This window comes from Gouania willdenowi, chromosome 15 (assembly GCF_900634775.1).
Source record: "Gouania willdenowi chromosome 15, fGouWil2.1, whole genome shotgun sequence".
NCBI classification, from domain to species: Eukaryota; Metazoa; Chordata; class Actinopteri; order Blenniiformes; family Gobiesocidae; genus Gouania; species Gouania willdenowi.
The window spans coordinates 19,301,527-19,317,397 of record NC_041058.1 but is presented as its reverse complement, the minus strand read 5'-3'; the positions used below and the strand labels follow the sequence as shown (position 1 = coordinate 19,317,397).

At 36.5% G+C, this 15,871-nt stretch overlaps 1 protein-coding gene across 22 annotated transcripts in view; it reads right to left on the bottom strand.

The window, feature by feature from the left end:
- Positions 1–15,871, bottom strand: part of dst (dystonin) — a 119,692-nt gene that overhangs the window by 2,139 nt on the left and 101,682 nt on the right. For 13 of the 22 annotated variants that reach the window (XM_028468248.1, XM_028468261.1, XM_028468252.1 and 10 more), the window contains 20 exons: positions 15,017–15,172; positions 14,531–14,737; positions 13,478–13,597; positions 12,855–13,024; positions 12,620–12,779; positions 10,837–11,031; positions 10,634–10,762; positions 9,946–10,089; positions 9,684–9,872; positions 9,469–9,598; positions 9,154–9,317; positions 8,159–8,321; positions 7,932–8,086; positions 7,779–7,853; positions 7,594–7,611; positions 6,873–6,989; positions 5,166–5,283; positions 3,501–3,614; positions 1,771–1,961; positions 1,410–1,520 (listed from right to left, as the gene is read on the bottom strand). In XM_028468248.1, coding sequence (XP_028324049.1) covers positions 1,410–1,520; positions 1,771–1,961; positions 3,501–3,614; positions 5,166–5,283; positions 6,873–6,989; positions 7,594–7,611; positions 7,779–7,853; positions 7,932–8,086; positions 8,159–8,321; positions 9,154–9,317; positions 9,469–9,598; positions 9,684–9,872; positions 9,946–10,089; positions 10,634–10,762; positions 10,837–11,031; positions 12,620–12,779; positions 12,855–13,024; positions 13,478–13,597; positions 14,531–14,737; positions 15,017–15,172 — 2,826 coding nt within the window. The remainder of the gene's footprint in view (positions 1–1,409; positions 1,521–1,770; positions 1,962–3,500; positions 3,615–5,165; positions 5,284–6,872; positions 6,990–7,593; positions 7,612–7,778; positions 7,854–7,931; positions 8,087–8,158; positions 8,322–9,153; positions 9,318–9,468; positions 9,599–9,683; positions 9,873–9,945; positions 10,090–10,633; positions 10,763–10,836; positions 11,032–12,619; positions 12,780–12,854; positions 13,025–13,477; positions 13,598–14,530; positions 14,738–15,016; positions 15,173–15,871) is intronic. The other 9 variants (XM_028468259.1, XM_028468268.1, XM_028468271.1 and 6 more) reach the window with 7 other exon arrangements.

The window sequence follows — 15,871 nt, the reverse complement described above, 5'->3', positions numbered from 1 at the left end:
CAAATATTTTATGTATTTATCTTTCTTTATTATTGTGCATCACAAACACACAAAGTGTAAAAATGAAGAACAACACCTGAAATGTTCCAGTGAAGTTGGTTAATGCAGTGAGAAGGATGGGCCCTAGTTGGACAACAAAGGGCTCAAAGGAGATAAAACGTCTCCACTCCTACTCTGTGTGGGACTGTTATTATTATTAATTTGATCCGGAGGAAAACAAGCACTGTACCAATAAAAAAAAACTGATTAAAGGTTCCCTGTGATCTGTAAGGCAACACGTTACGGTATATGTTATACAAGTTATATGTAAATGTTCATCATTAAACGTGTTGGATGCAACAAAAAATGACCAAATCATCACTTTTTAATATCTAAAACATCACTTCAATTATTGTAGTAATGTAATTGCATTGAGCCAGATGATTAAAAAAAAATAAAAAAAATAGGTACCGGTAAATAAATACAATCACCAGACACCACTTTTAATACATTTAAATTATTGGTAAAATGAGGACAAATCTAGGAAGCTTCAACTGTGTGACTATATATGTACAGTATATAGACGTAAGATATAGAATGTGTGAAAATAAAATGCTGGACATAAGATATTTGTGTGTGTATTTTTTTACGTGCTGATTAGACATTAAGATATAGAATAGTGTAAATGTATATGATGTGAAATATTCTAAACATTATATATATATATATACTGTATATATATATATATATATACAGATATTGTATATAAAAATATGTGTAAGTTTTGTATGTATGTGTAAATTAAGGACAGACTGGTAAAACATCATGGTTACAATGTTTTTGTTTTGCTTATTTTTATATTCTTTATACATTTTTTTTGTATGTTTTTGTTTTTTTTGGTATGTATAATTTAGTTTGGACCCCAGTAAGAATAGCTGCAGCTCTGCTGCTGCTGCTAACGGTTGACCTTAATAAACTAAACTAAACTAAACTAAACCCATACAGGCATTAGACAAGTTTGGTTACAATTGGTTTTCTTTTTGCCTAAATAGGGCCCCAAGGAGTGAACTTAAAAGCATGACATTTTACAGCTGAAAACTATTGTTCAACAGCAGTTAGTATGAATTAAAGCAGCCAAAAAGACGCATGCATACATTTGTAAAAAAGTGTGTTAGTTGTCAAAAAGTGAGGCAGATTTTTCTTCAAGGCAACAATAAAAACTGAAGTCTATGAGTTAAAGATCCCTACAGACCCAACTGAAATGCCCACATCTGCCAATCAGTTATCATTTCATTATAGAGGGAATTTAAACTCAGACGATTACACCAACAATATTTATTTACAGCTGGTTTTCTTTTTTACTCTGTTTTTGTTAATTTCAGTTGGGTTGTATTTCAAAGCATTCTGCACCTGTTAGTTTATGACTATACCTCTGAGGATGAACCTTGGCTCTCAAAGGAGTCGGATGATTTAACAGGAGTGGAGGGTTTGCTGTTTGTAAGCCAGGGCTTATCATAATTTCGGGTTATGTGTTGGGGAGGCTGAGGATCAATAATGGATGAAAATAAAAAAAATGAAAAAAATAAGAAAGGCAAAAATCACAGACATGGATTCACTAATTTAAAAAAGCAGAATCAAAACAGGATGGAGGAACAGAATTATCTGTAAATTATAAATGTAATGCAGAGCAAATTAAACGAGATGAAAATCATGGTGGACTTTGATTATCATACAGACAGTGATAAAAAAAATTAAAAAAAAAGACAAATGAGTGCTAATATTAAAGCTAACCTTAGGTGTACTGGTCATTGCTGGGTTTAATGGGACAGGGTAGCTCTGGGTGGACATGGATCTGTTGGGAGAAGCTCCTCTGGATGAGGGTCGAGATCTGCGGCCTCTGTAGCGGAAGCTGGCCATGACCTGTGTGGTTCCTTCAGGGACCATGAACTTCTCTCGCAGCTCCATGTTGGTCCTGCCTTTAGCTAAAAGAACAAAAGCACCCACTGGGAGTTAACCACTATAAAATACATCACTGGTTTTCACCTTTATTGATAATGGTGATGAAAATGATGATGGGGAGTTCAGTTAACACTTTATTTCTTTTGTAAGTCCAATATTCCACCATAATTTTAAATAGTTTAAAAGAAAATTTCCAGAAGGTAAGGATATACATGGAAAAAAAATTCAAAAAAATACATTTACCTGATTGAACATTTTTATTTTTTTAGACAAAATGGTTAACTGATTTTCAGGAAATTTCCTTACCAAACTTTTATTATGAGACTTATAATAAAGTGTAACCATCTAAATGCCTTCTTTCAAACAACATATCAAAAATGAACAAAAATAATATTATAATTCATGCAGTTTTGCAATTTATCTACAATCTACACTCAACAAAGATCAAATTACTGCTGCAATAATTGAGGAACACAACCAAAAATCTCCATAACAGAAAAACATGTAACACCTAAAATATGAATTTTGGAGAAGAAAAACTTGCAGAATATAGTTCTTGTGTGCACAAGTAATCACACAAAGTTTCAGTTTTAGTGTAAGTCATAAAACAAACCCTTAATATTGTTCCCGATTGGGTTGTTATAGAGCAGGAGTGTGAAAATCATTTTAGTTCAGGGGCCAAATATGGATAAATTGGATCTCAAGTGGGCCACAGAGGTGGGGAATCAAACAATTTCAACATTGGTACTACATTGCCTTTCTATGTATAAATCATACGGTATAAGGCACCAACAATATCCAAGTAATAGATGACAGATAGTGACTATATTTGTTTAACTTGGGGAAATCTTGTCAAATAATTTGAGGATTGAGCAGGATTTTGAATGAATTCGGTTTCTTTCAACAATTCAAGAGTAAATAAAGAGTAAAGTTATACAAGCATGGGAATTTGTGACAAATTCAATGAAACGCCACTTAAATAATTGTAAAGTTCTACTTCCAAATAAATCTGTTGAAATGTTATGTTTTGCATGAATGCCAATATTTATGTTTGGATATTATACATTGATTTAAAACTACTCACAATTTCTGCTTAATTTCACTAAATAATTCCCATTAAAAGTTTCTGTTTTTTAAATATTGCCAAAATTCTTGAGCTTAAGTCATTTACACTGTTTTTCCAGCCATTTTTACTTTGCTCTGTGGGCCAGATTTGAGTTTGATACGTGTTACAGAGGACCAACAAAAAAATCCGCTTAGTTACATTAGAGTCTCTCCTGCAAACCAGCATAATGTAAAAAAAAAAATAGCTTCTGGTAACATGCAGCTATTTCAAAAGCACAAATTCTCTACATTAGATCAAAAAGTGCCTCAAAAAGGTGACAGCATGTGACACACACATAAACAAACACATGCATGAAAACCAGCAGTGGACCGTGAGATGAAGCTGGTTTCCTGAGAATGCTGCTGGTCATTCACACCGAGCACTCGCACACAGCTACGATGTACACACCAGGACACCAATGCAAGCGGCACACACTCGGATGTGCAGACACACATACCACTGGTGGGTTCATGGAGCAAGGTGAGAAAGTGTGAGATTTGCCAACCTATAGGAGACTGAGTAATTGAAGAGTTTGATTCCGAGCGTAACATTTTGCTCCCGTGGTGATGAACTAGAAGAAACAATCATGTTCAGCAGATCATTTATACAGATTTATACTGATCCACATTTTTTCGTCACACATAGATGGCACAGACGGTCTACGCTTATGGAGGTGGTTTGTGAATCCAGTTAAGGGCCATTATAAATGAAATATCAACAAGTGAAACATACTTAATATTATAAAATATATACAGTATATGTACATTTACAGCAAATACTATAGCTGGTTACGGTACTTTTTTAGGTGTCAGAACTGCAAAAAGAAAAAAGAGAAAAAAGTGTCCAAAGGATTTGCATTGTTCGTTTTAAGAAAACAAAGGTTAAATGACCTTGAAATATACAAATAAATACATTTGACAAACCAAATTAGCTGCTTTTAACCTATTTACCATGATATGCTCACAGCATTTGCAAATTTGCAGAGAAACAGTCCATGAGAATGTACATTTGAATGATCAATAAGTGCAGATTTGGGCAAATTAATGTGTGTTTAAATCCTCAAAAGTGCTTGCAATAGTAATACTAGGAGTGTGTTCTGACTGTGCGTTGACCAGTGTACTGATAGGCTCAGTGTCAGTATCGGTAGTTGGATTTTCCGTATTAAAAACCAAAAAATGTTTGATTATTTATTTGATTTTCATTTTAAAATTTAAAAATTAAGTTTGAAATTCAAGGCATTTTTCTTTATCAGGGTAGAGAAAGGAAGGACAAAACTTAAATAATTATTTTTGCTAGACGATAGAAACAGAAAAAAGGAACGTGTTTTTCATATGGTGTGACTGGAAATTGTCACTTTCAAAGTAAGAGCGCGTATGAAGACGGTGCTGCGTTTCTGGCAAAAGCACCAAAATATGACTTGTACCTGTGGTTTCCCTCAACCAGGCTAAAATAACTTTGGAACTTTTTTGGTTTTTTGAGGCTTGAAATCTGCAGAAATCTCTGCAAACATGTCACACCAAAGTGGGGGTGGAAGAGGTTATTCTGCAATCATGTCCTCTTTCCTTTCCTCACACACACTCTTTTATTGTTTCGAAAAACAACGTACTGATCCATGTCCACCAACAATTTCTGCTAGAAGTCTTTCTCTCTCAAACACAGTATTGACTTCAAAGTGCTCTTACTTTGAAAACAGAAACATCTGGCAGTACTATGAGAATTTTTTTTTTTTTTTTTTTTTTTTTTGTGTCTTCTAACATTTCATATTTTAGTTTTTAGAAGCAGGTTTTCAAGTTTTGTTTATCCCTTCATGACCCTTGTAATGAAAAATGCCTTAATTTTTGGATTTTCAAAATGACAATCCTATAACCGCTTATTTTTGTTTTTTAATATCCTTTTCTGAACAAAAAATCCAATGACCGAAACCTACACTGACCTGATACGAAGAGTGGTTTCTTCTCTGTAGTACCAACCCAAACTCACCACAGTATTCTGCCACCTAATGGTACCAGCGATGTATCACAGGGAAACAATAAGCGGGGGCTTTGAAGGCAGTATTAAATACACCATCACTGGGTCACTTGAATCTAAGCTGTTTTTGTGATTCCACACATGTTGCATTCACCTCGACAGGGGTCGTTCTTCACCAGGAACTCATCCAACGCCATCCAGCCTCCCCCTACCCGCACCATCACTGTACTCCGTAAAATCCGCACCAAGCGAAGCTGCTGAGAGTCTCCAAACTGCAGACGGCAAACAGGGAGAAAACACAGATTAAAACACAATCCTGATCATTCTGCACACTATGAACTGTGCAACAGAGGGAATCTGATTGGTTTAGAGGAGGAGAATGTGGTGAATTGGAGGTTTTGGTTATTTGCAATTTACAAAGCACAAATGCTTAAATTTAAGGTAATTTGTTCACTTATAATCTGTCAATGTTGCAAAGTTAGCTACACAAGAATTTAAGAATTTGTAAAATAAATTATTTCCTCCATTTGAACTATAATCACTTTTGAAACAATATGCAACATATCCTGTATGAGCAACTTGTTTCAGGCCGATTGGGGGAAAAAAACAATATATAGATGATTTCTCCACAATTTCACAGTCTGTTTTTTTTGTTTAGTATCACCAGATTTTATTGAATGCACACATTGGCTGTTGGCAGGGTTGGGGTCAATTATAATTGTAATTGCATAATTGATCAATAATTGCAATTATGACATAATTGTAACTGTATTTGAAAAAAAAATGTTGCTTTTGTAGTCATAATTAAGTTGTAAATTAGTTCAGATAATTGACTTTATGATTGTAATTGGCATGGGAAGTCTATAAAAACTGTCTGGACCAAAGCATAAAAATGAAAAAAAAAAAAAAAGATTTTTTTTTTGAAAAGGCTACCATAAGACTCTAAAGATGAGTTCAAATATGATGAGCACACTTAAACTTACGTAGTTGAGAACATAATTGTAAATTGGCTTTAAGGGGAAAAAAAAATACTTGTAATTTTTATTGTAATTGGAAAAAAAGCTAGATACCATAATTATAATTGAGTTATAATTGAACACGGATAATTGAAGATGTAATTGTAATTGAAAAATGTAATTGACCCAAACCCTGATTTTTGGGTTTAACTATAGGTAACTAAATGTTTCCCACAGTATGAAGTGATTATAATTCACATTGTAAAGCCAAACGGTTTTAATTTGATTAAAAAAAAATACTGACAATCAGGCCTTAAATTTAAAATAAATTATTATACCACCAGGGGGCATTAGTGTATAATAATTTATGCAAACACACAAAATGCATTGCATGTAATGAATGTGAAGAGATTAATCTTTATGAAGAGACTTTAAACAGACATCAGGCAGTTGGATGTAACCATGAGCAACAACAATCACAGCTGCATGCATGCGTTCTTCAAAAAAAAAAAAAAAAAAAGAGGTGCACACAGATATCAAGCAGACAAACATCAACCCTCTGCAGTCCAGCATTTTGTTGCATGTTCTACAGCTAGGACTCAGATGCGTTTGACAAAAGATGCAGAACCAATGCAGCTATAGCTCCGATAGCACACTGACAACAACATGAGAAATGGTTCAAATCACTTCCGTCTCATCCACCACACGGCGACACGTGGACATGATCAAACACTGGCAATCGCTTACAATCTCAACTATAAAAACGGATCAAAGAAATCTTGCGCTATGACTATCAGAATGATTCAAATGCCACTAATGATTTTTAGTGATCAAATACATTTAAGGTGAGGATGATCTGGAGAAAAAGAAGAGGAACGAGAAATATTTTAAAAGTTACTATTTACCAGAATACAGCTTTCCAAAACTGCAACGTGTAGGTGGGGGGTAAGATTTTGATTTTCCCTGTTTGCTATTGTCTCATCGCCGATTACGGAGTCATGTAAGCAGTGAACCAGACCAAACTGTCAAAAGAATTGTTTTAATTCAATGGTTTGTGACAACAATAATGCAAACTAGTTCAAAAAGCACCGGTTGAAAAAACCACTCATAGCCCATGTCAGTGATGACATTTTAGCGGCATGCACTTTGTCTCCTTAGCATTTTACAAACAATTTCAATCAATAACAAGGATACAAAAAGTAAGTGTTTCAGCCAATGTTGATGTCAATATTTCCCATGACACTGAGGCGCCAAAGGTAAGCACACCAAAAGCTTCATTAATAGCCCAGCAAGTGGATTAATGCCTGTCAACCAATTCGATAATGGACTGAAATGGTACGCCAATATTGTAACTTCTGAAACTCAAAAGTAGACAAACTAACACCTATGGTCAATCGAAGGCATTAGAAGCTTTTTGGAAAAACAGTCGCTATATGAAATAGTTAATTCCAACAAAATGTCACTAGAAAACTTTGATTATTTCTACTTCTGAGTTTCAGTCTGAAAACATCAGGCAATATCCTGGGCAGAAAGTGTTAACGGAATAGCAGACGGGAATGAAAAAGGCTGCAAAGCTTTAAAAAGCCAAAGGACAGAAGAACAAAGAAAGAGAACGTTCACATGTACCTGGTTTCCAAGGTAAAACTGGTGACGTGAGAAAAAGTAAAAACAGAACAGTTAGCATGTTTTCAATGCTTTTTATTAACACCTACCTTTACTACAATCCTCCTTATTTATCTATTAAACATACAGTTATCATATCTAAATAATGTGTCTTGTGTGTGAACATAAGTAAAATAGAATCTGCTTACTCGGTATTTGTTGGCACCAATTTGCTCCACTTGGAATCTTTTGGGGCATTTGCATTTCGCCACTTGACGCGTGACCTACAAAACGAAAATGTTTCCTTTAAATCATGTCCAAGAAGGAAAACTTGAAGTTCAAATATGAAATCATCCCTTTACCTCATCTTCAATTTTGTCAGCATCTGTTAATGGTTTGTAAGCGTCCTTGTTGGGATGTAGAGCTGCAACAAACTCATAGTAGTCGATGTAGCCGTCGCCGTCTCTGTCAAAGATGTCTGCCACGGCGCTCATCTCCAGCCGACTGGTGGGAAACTCTGAGGTGGATGGTTTCAAATGTTACATTCAGTGTGAAAGTTAAGCTGTGAGTGTAAATGTTGGACTCTTACTCGATGAGAGGATGCCCTCGATGAACTCTTGTCGCGTCACTTTTCCATCTTGATCTTTGTCAATGCGACGGAAAAAGTCCATAACTCTGGACTTTTTATGGTTCATCCAACGCATGTAGCGCTTCCGCCACACGTCAAAGTCAAAGTTGGCAAACTCCTTTAACTAGAAGAGGAAGAGAAAATAGAAGTGTGAATGAGGACCACAGGACACGCACACACTCACACTCGCAAGACAAATTAAAGGGCTCCACCTCAAACATTAAATGTGACCTCACCAAACTATGAAAAAGCATGAAAACACAAGAATGCAAAAACAATAAATGGCAAAATATTGAGGATTCAAAGTGAAAAGAACAACCTTCATCTAATAATTGTTAGCAATTGTGGCAAAATATCACTTTTGCTAAAGAGTGACATCCACCTAGTGTAAATATATAAAAACAAAAGCACTGCAAACCTCCGCAAAGCACCAAATATCCTCCATGTCAGATATTGGCAGTTATATGCCACCCTCACTTTCTTAAAAATTCCACAATAAATGTGCGCTCGAGATGAAACTTAGTGGGATAATTGAGGAAGCAACCTGACAAAACTGAGTCACAATTCATTAAAATTGGTCATTTGGAACCAAGAAATGAAGTTTTCAAATTTCCCCAATGATGATAAGTGAGGATTGTTTTATTGTTCAAACTGAACAAGAATCAATATATTGATACAATTCCTCTCCAAAATCTAACAGAATCTCCAATGGCATGAGGTCTATCTTTGGTTAAAATTTTGTCAAAATCCATTAAATACTCTAGACGTAATCCTGCTAACAGACACAAAACAAAATAATAAATGCCAGTAAGAGGAATTCCTTTTTGGTGGAGGTCAGATTGAAATATGAAATAATAAAACAATATTTGAAAATATGACAATTATTCTTTAAGGCCAAGTTGAAAGTCCTTGTAAGTGTTTTTGTTGATCTGTGTCAGACGTGACATCTGCAATACCTCCTCCAGTCGGTCCAAAGCGTCGTTGAGTTTCCTCCTCCTGTCCAGAGCCAAGAGCCAGACGTGCTGCCACTTTGTCACCAGCAGGTTCACCTGAGGGTTCTTGGTTTCAATGGCGGCCTGTGCTGCTGACGTGTACATGGTCTGTGTGGGAGAACGCTTTCCTGCGAGTGAAAAACAACAAAATGACAGCTGTGTTATCTTAAGGGAGAAACAAAATTCCTTTTTGCAGGCACTGAAATGAATGAGAGGGGAAAGTTGTGTCTTCCTGAGGATTAACACTTTGACCAGGATGCACAATTGTGACAAACATACTTCCAGTTCTTCCTTTGCCCAGCACAGGGATCTGAGACTGGACCTGGGGCTCTATGATGGCCTTCCTTTTGTGAGTTTTTGTGATTTTGTCAACATCTGGTTGCTTCCTGGTCATTTCCTCCATGAATGCCTGCACGTAAAACAAAACACTGCAGTTAGAAACACTAAAACATAAAAACAGATCTATACTTCCTACATCTGCAGGTAAATTTTACCTGATGTTCTGCTATGAGACTTTTGACCTCCTCGATCTCCTGAGGAAGCAACTCCTTGTCCTTGGTATTGAGATTGGTCTCAGCATACTGCAGCCACGTCAGAAGTTTGTCCAGCAGCTCCTGGGTGGCTATGAGCTCAGTGAGAGCCACAGACAGTCGCTGCTGGTGCTGTCTGGCCCAGGCCTGCACCTGCAGGGTCAGGGAAGGATGAGGTGAGCTTAGAAAACCTTTAGTTAGATAGTTGAACACCTATCACACTGACCTCTTCAAAACGGGCTTTAAGGATGGTGTTCCAGTGTTTGATGGTCGTGATGGAGTCTGGATGGCAGAGGCTGAGAATGCCTTCACCCTTGCTCGTTGCATTAGTTATCGCCACATGCTTTTCCTCCAGTTTTTTTATAAACTCCTTAAAAAAACAAGTAGAAATTGCTTAAGGCTTGGTTTTTATTCTAAGAAAATTGAAAAACATATTTGATACATTCAGACTCATTTTAATTACGATTTAAATATGTTTTTATTATATGAAAATACCTGGAATTTCCCCATAATGATAATGTTTCATCACTTCTCAAACTGCATCAATAATTAATGAGAAGGTGGATGTCCTCACTATTGTTATTATTATCATAAATATATTTTACATCATGATTTCAATATGAATGTACGAATACATATGTACATATATCTGGGACTGCAACAAATACTATTAAGTATTGAATTATGCAATAGGTGAATATTTTCAAATACATAATAGAAAAAAAAACTAAATGAAACGCAGCCCTGTGGATATAATGTGCTTTTTTCACATTGTGCTTACACGTGCGTATGTGTGTGCATAAAATGCATGTAATTAATTTGATGAGACCCCAGGAAGAATAGCGACTGAGATTTCAGAAGCTAATGGGGATCTTAATAAAATGAAATGATGATGTAACGTTTGCAGTGCTTGCCTTGTGTTGGTCGATAAGCGCACACAGAGCATCCTCATCATCAGGCAGACTGCCGTGAAAACGCAGACTCTGCTCGGCTTCAGCGAGCCACTCCAGCAGAATGTGAACAGTCGAGTGAAACTCTTCCGCCTGCAAACACATCAAAGCTAATGAGTAGAGCGCACAGAGCTTTCCATCTCATGCCTGTGAGGCCTAAGCAGTACCTGGCAAAGGGCCTGCTCCAGACGGGCCTGTTTGGACACAGAGAGGCTGCACACTGTCTCCCAGCGGGTGCTCAGCTCCTGCATCTGGACTTTGACCCAGAAGGAGTCGTCATGGCTGCTCTCGATCAGCTCACGGGCTGAACGCTTCAGAGCTTGAACGCCAACTTTTCGCTTTCCCAGCTCCTTCTGAAAAACCTACAAATAATCCATTGAACAACATTAAACTCAAAAACACATCTCAACCATTTACAATACAAAGAACCATCAATAGTCCATTAGAAGATTACCACACAGGCATGCTGCACACACATTGACTCATATTAATACCAGCAAGTTGTTTTTGTCTTCTTTCTGAATACTATGTTAACGTTTCATTCATTCCAGTGTTTTTCAACCTTGGGGTCAAATCAAATTAACACATCACACACAATAAATCACTTTGTGCACTAATCCTGGCTATTCTGTATTTTGAAAACACTTTAATCAAAAAATAATTCTGGAAAACAGAAAAACGGGTAACACTATATGTTAGGGAACACCTACTAACCCATAATTAGTTGCTTATTAGCATGCAAATTACTAACATATTGACTCTTAATAAGTAATTATTAAGTACTTATTAATGCCTTACTCTGCATGGCCTTCTTATGCAACCAGTAAGCCATTAACTAAGAGTTTTTCCTTAATAACCTCAGGATTATTACGTATTAGTAGTAAGTTAGGAAGTTGTTGTATATGAATTATGATCTCAATATGCTAGGGTTAGGGTTAACGTTACCCCTAACCCTAATCCTAACCCTGTTTGGTCTGTGTGACTAAGGAATTAATAAGTACTTAAAAATGACTAATTAAATGCAAATATGATACTAATGCAAGTAAGCAACTAATTTAAGTTAATAGGTGTTCCCTAATATAAAGTGTTACCAAAAAAGATCTCTGGGGTCGCCGAATATTTGTGAAATCAAAATGGGGTCACGACCCGCAAAATGTTGTGAACCTCTGATTTATCCAGACAACTGTTCTTCAGGAAATGTACTTTGAAATCCTGACATGTTGCGACTGTCAACTGCCAGTCTTCTTCAGAGTGGTCTGCTGATCACTTTGATGTTTGCTTGACTTCCTCGTAATAATTCAAGCAAATTCAAGTTATTCAAAAAGAAGACAAAAAAAACTTGCTGGAATTAATATGCGGAAGTCAAGGAAACATCAAAGCGATCAGCAGACGCCTCTGAAGAAGACTGGCAGTTGACGCGAAACATGTCAGGAGATCCAGGTAAATTTCCTGAAGAACAGTTTTTTGAATAAATGAAACCTCAACATTTTCACTCATATTGTTAATTTGGAGACTTCATCAAATTAGAAGACATGTTTATGAATGCAGAGAAAAACAATACGCAGTTGTGCAGAACTTGCAACTTAGCTCAGAAAGACTAAAGAAACCTGGACTCAAACCAACAACCTTATAGATGGATGCTAGCAATCAATCAGTCAGATTACCTTGCAACTAAATTGCACAGGATCATTTTCAGACTTTAAACAAAACGTTGCGGAAACAATAAAGTTCTAATGTCATATTTTTATTAATAGTGTAGGATTAAGGTATTTTCTCAAACATTAAATAAATATATTTTAAGACTATGCCATGCAAAATGCTTGACACATTTTAATAAAAATATTCTCCAATACCAGACCTGTAAATGTATTATTTAACTTTTTTGGTCATGCATCATTCAACCAAAATGAAAGTGAAAAATAAAAAAAATGTGGCTTTGGTGCTTCCCACCTTGTGGCTGTCTATCAGGTTGAGAACCAGGTCTATGTCTCCATGTACAGGCTGATCTTCAGCCAGCTGAGGTTCAATCCTGTACAGCCAGTCAACGAGAGCCTGGAGAGCGTCTGTAAACTGGCCTGAGAACAACAGAGCTTCCTCCAGCTTGTTTTGTCTGCAGGAGACAAATGATAGTTTAAATAATCACAAATGTACAAACTACACAAAAAACGGGAAAATCTATCCTCACCTCTCAACAGATTTGCCACACACTGTGTCCCATTTGTCCCTGAGTTCACACAGCATGTCATCCAGCTTCTGATTATCGTCCTGAAGGGACGTCTTGTCTTTCAGGGCCCGGCCTGTGCGTGCGGTGGTGTCGTACACCGAGTGTTTGCTGCCCAGAGCTTTCTGGAACTCCTGCACAAAAGAAGCATTTTTTAGTGACACAATTATCAAATAAAACCTTCGTTTTTCAGTTGACAAATATTGATAATCTTTGTGGGTGTGATTAAGATGAGCAAGGAAGGAAAGGCAAAGAGGGTCAAAACTCAAGAGCTTCCACATGGATTAAAAGTATCCTGAAACATGGTCAGTACTAAAACATTTGGTCCATCCCGGGATTAGGATAGGATTAGCACAAAGTCCCTGCATAACACCATGAACACAACAAGAGACAACTGCAACGCACAGCTGATGCTTACTGTTGCCATCACAAGTTATATTCATATCTTTCACTGGGTGGATCTCCAACCCAGAAGTAGCAAACATTGAAATCCAGTGTGGTAAGCAGCTGCCTCATTACCAAAAGCAGTAAACTGTTGGATCAGACACAGGTTGCTTTTACTAAACCAAATAAAGATGCTCAGTCACCTTATGCTGCGCCAGCTGAACCTTCAGTTTGTCTGGCTCGTTGGCGATTTCCACTTCAGAGTCCAGAGATTTCTCAGAATCCTCGAGCCACTCCATGAGTTTATGGAAAGTTTCATGAAACTAAAAACAGAACGAGAGACAAATGAAGTGAAGCGGGTTTGATTAAATACTCCCTACACTTTGTTTACAGCCAGCCAGGGTTGGGATCAAAAATTTAATTTTAACTGAGTAATTGGTAATCAATTGCAATTATGTTATCAATATAATTGTAATTGTAATTATAATTACAATTACATTATAATTAGAATTTTAAAAAATATGTTGCTGTTCTAATCATAATTGAATTCAGATAATTGATGTAAATGTAATTGGCATTAAAATTCAATAAAAGCTATTATTTGCCATTTAATTAAATGCAAACCAGTGGAATCATGTTACAGTTCTACGGCTTACACATAGTTAATTATTAAAATAAAGTTTTCTTTAGGATCATTTTACTATTAAAAATAGATATAAATCTAGGGCTATACTGACGGAAAAAGGCACAAACCCACATCAAGTATTAATATCAATATTTTCATGGCTAAGGAAGCCTCATAAGGTAACCAAGTGATGAAAAACTAATTAGATGATGGATAATATGTTTTAATGTATTTTACAGCTGATTTAAGACATGGGTCAAAACTGACCCGTTATCATAAGAGATGCTAACAGAAAGCTAACACCTGAGTAAGGTTACGTTTTATGGATTTATCTATTAAAGGCTCAGTAAGTGTGATTAATTGTAATTATTAATGTAATAATTGAGAATGTAATTGTGATTGACTTTCAGGGGGGAAATAATAACTGTAATTTTATTAGTATCGTAATCGTAATTAAACTGTAATAGAAGATGGAAAATTGAAGACGTAATTGTAATCTAAAGATGTAGTTGACCCTAACCCTGCAGCCACAAAAGCCTAACCCCAAAAATCCAAGTCATATTGATACGTATATTCTCAGTCTACAAAGGCATTAAACATAATAGAACCCTAATGTTACACATATAGTCACCTGTTTGGCTCTCTTTCTGGCATCATCGAGAAGACGTCCTCGCTCGACTGATCTCTGGACCACCTTCTCCCAGCGGCCCTGCACGCTCAGCAGAAGGTTCTTGATGAGAACCACGTCCTGTTTTTGGCTGAAGTATTTCAGATGAGTTCCTGTCTTGTCCAGCTCGATGATGTGGTCTCTGTGAGAGTTCACCTCGGTGACAAACATCTGCGTAAGACAGTAAAGAGACAAAGGCTCAGGCCAGGTGCTATGACGTCACAAAGGAAATACAAGCTAATAAAAACTTCAGCTCGAGGGCAGAACAGTTTCAGTGATAACAAACATTAATGTAGCCTGTATAGCGGGTTGAATTCCTGTAAAGAGTCAAGACGCAGGTAATTTTATTTCTTTGGGAACACTTTTATGGTAATAAAAGCACTTCATAAATCAAGTCAATTCATCATTATAATTGGGGAAATAACATTAATTCGTTAATTTCAATAATACCTTATGCTCATCAATCTGAAACATGATAGTCTCCAGAATGAGGGAAGCAGGGGACACCATATTTAGTGTCTGTTCCGCTTGGGTGAGCCAGTTGACAAAGTCCTGCAGAGAGTTGTGGAAATCTGTAGCCATAGTGAACGCCCCCTCCAGTTTCACCTGTTAACACACACACAAAAAATGTTGGAAAATGTAACTTCAAATAATTTAAACGGATTAAATCTGGTTGCCACAGCACCACAAGCAAGAACGGAAACAATTGCACTTGCCATGTGCTAAACCTGGGATCTATTTAAAGAGAGGAAGTCTCTGATGTAGGAACAGATGGTGGATGATGAGGGTTTAATTGAGTAAAAGTGACTCATCAATGAAAAGCATCAGTTTGTTACAACCCTACTAAGTCTCATCGTATCAAGTAAATGACTTGTTAATGAGATTACAAACCAGATTAATGTCATGATGTAAGGGTTTTTTTTTTATGTTTAATTAACGGCAATTGTCGAACAGGAAAAATATGTTCATTGATAGAGCTTCAGAGGAAGGTTTGAATCAAAAGTAGAAAGACAACATCTGTTCAGTTTAACTCTATACTAATGAAGCTATGCTGTTTATTGCTTCTTTTAAAGTTGCAGCTGATTATTAAATTACCCTCTCAATTCATTGGTAGATTTTGGATGAATTTGTGATACAATGTACAACCTTCAGTATCTTGAGCTTAAACCATCCTGCCTAGTGGTGATCTAGTAAAGAGATGTATCTCTATGCTTTCAGAATATGATCTAGTGCAGTGATTCTCAACTGGTGGGTCGCGAGCCTGTACTGGGTGGGTCGCCAACAGCTGGTCAAAAATAAGTAAAT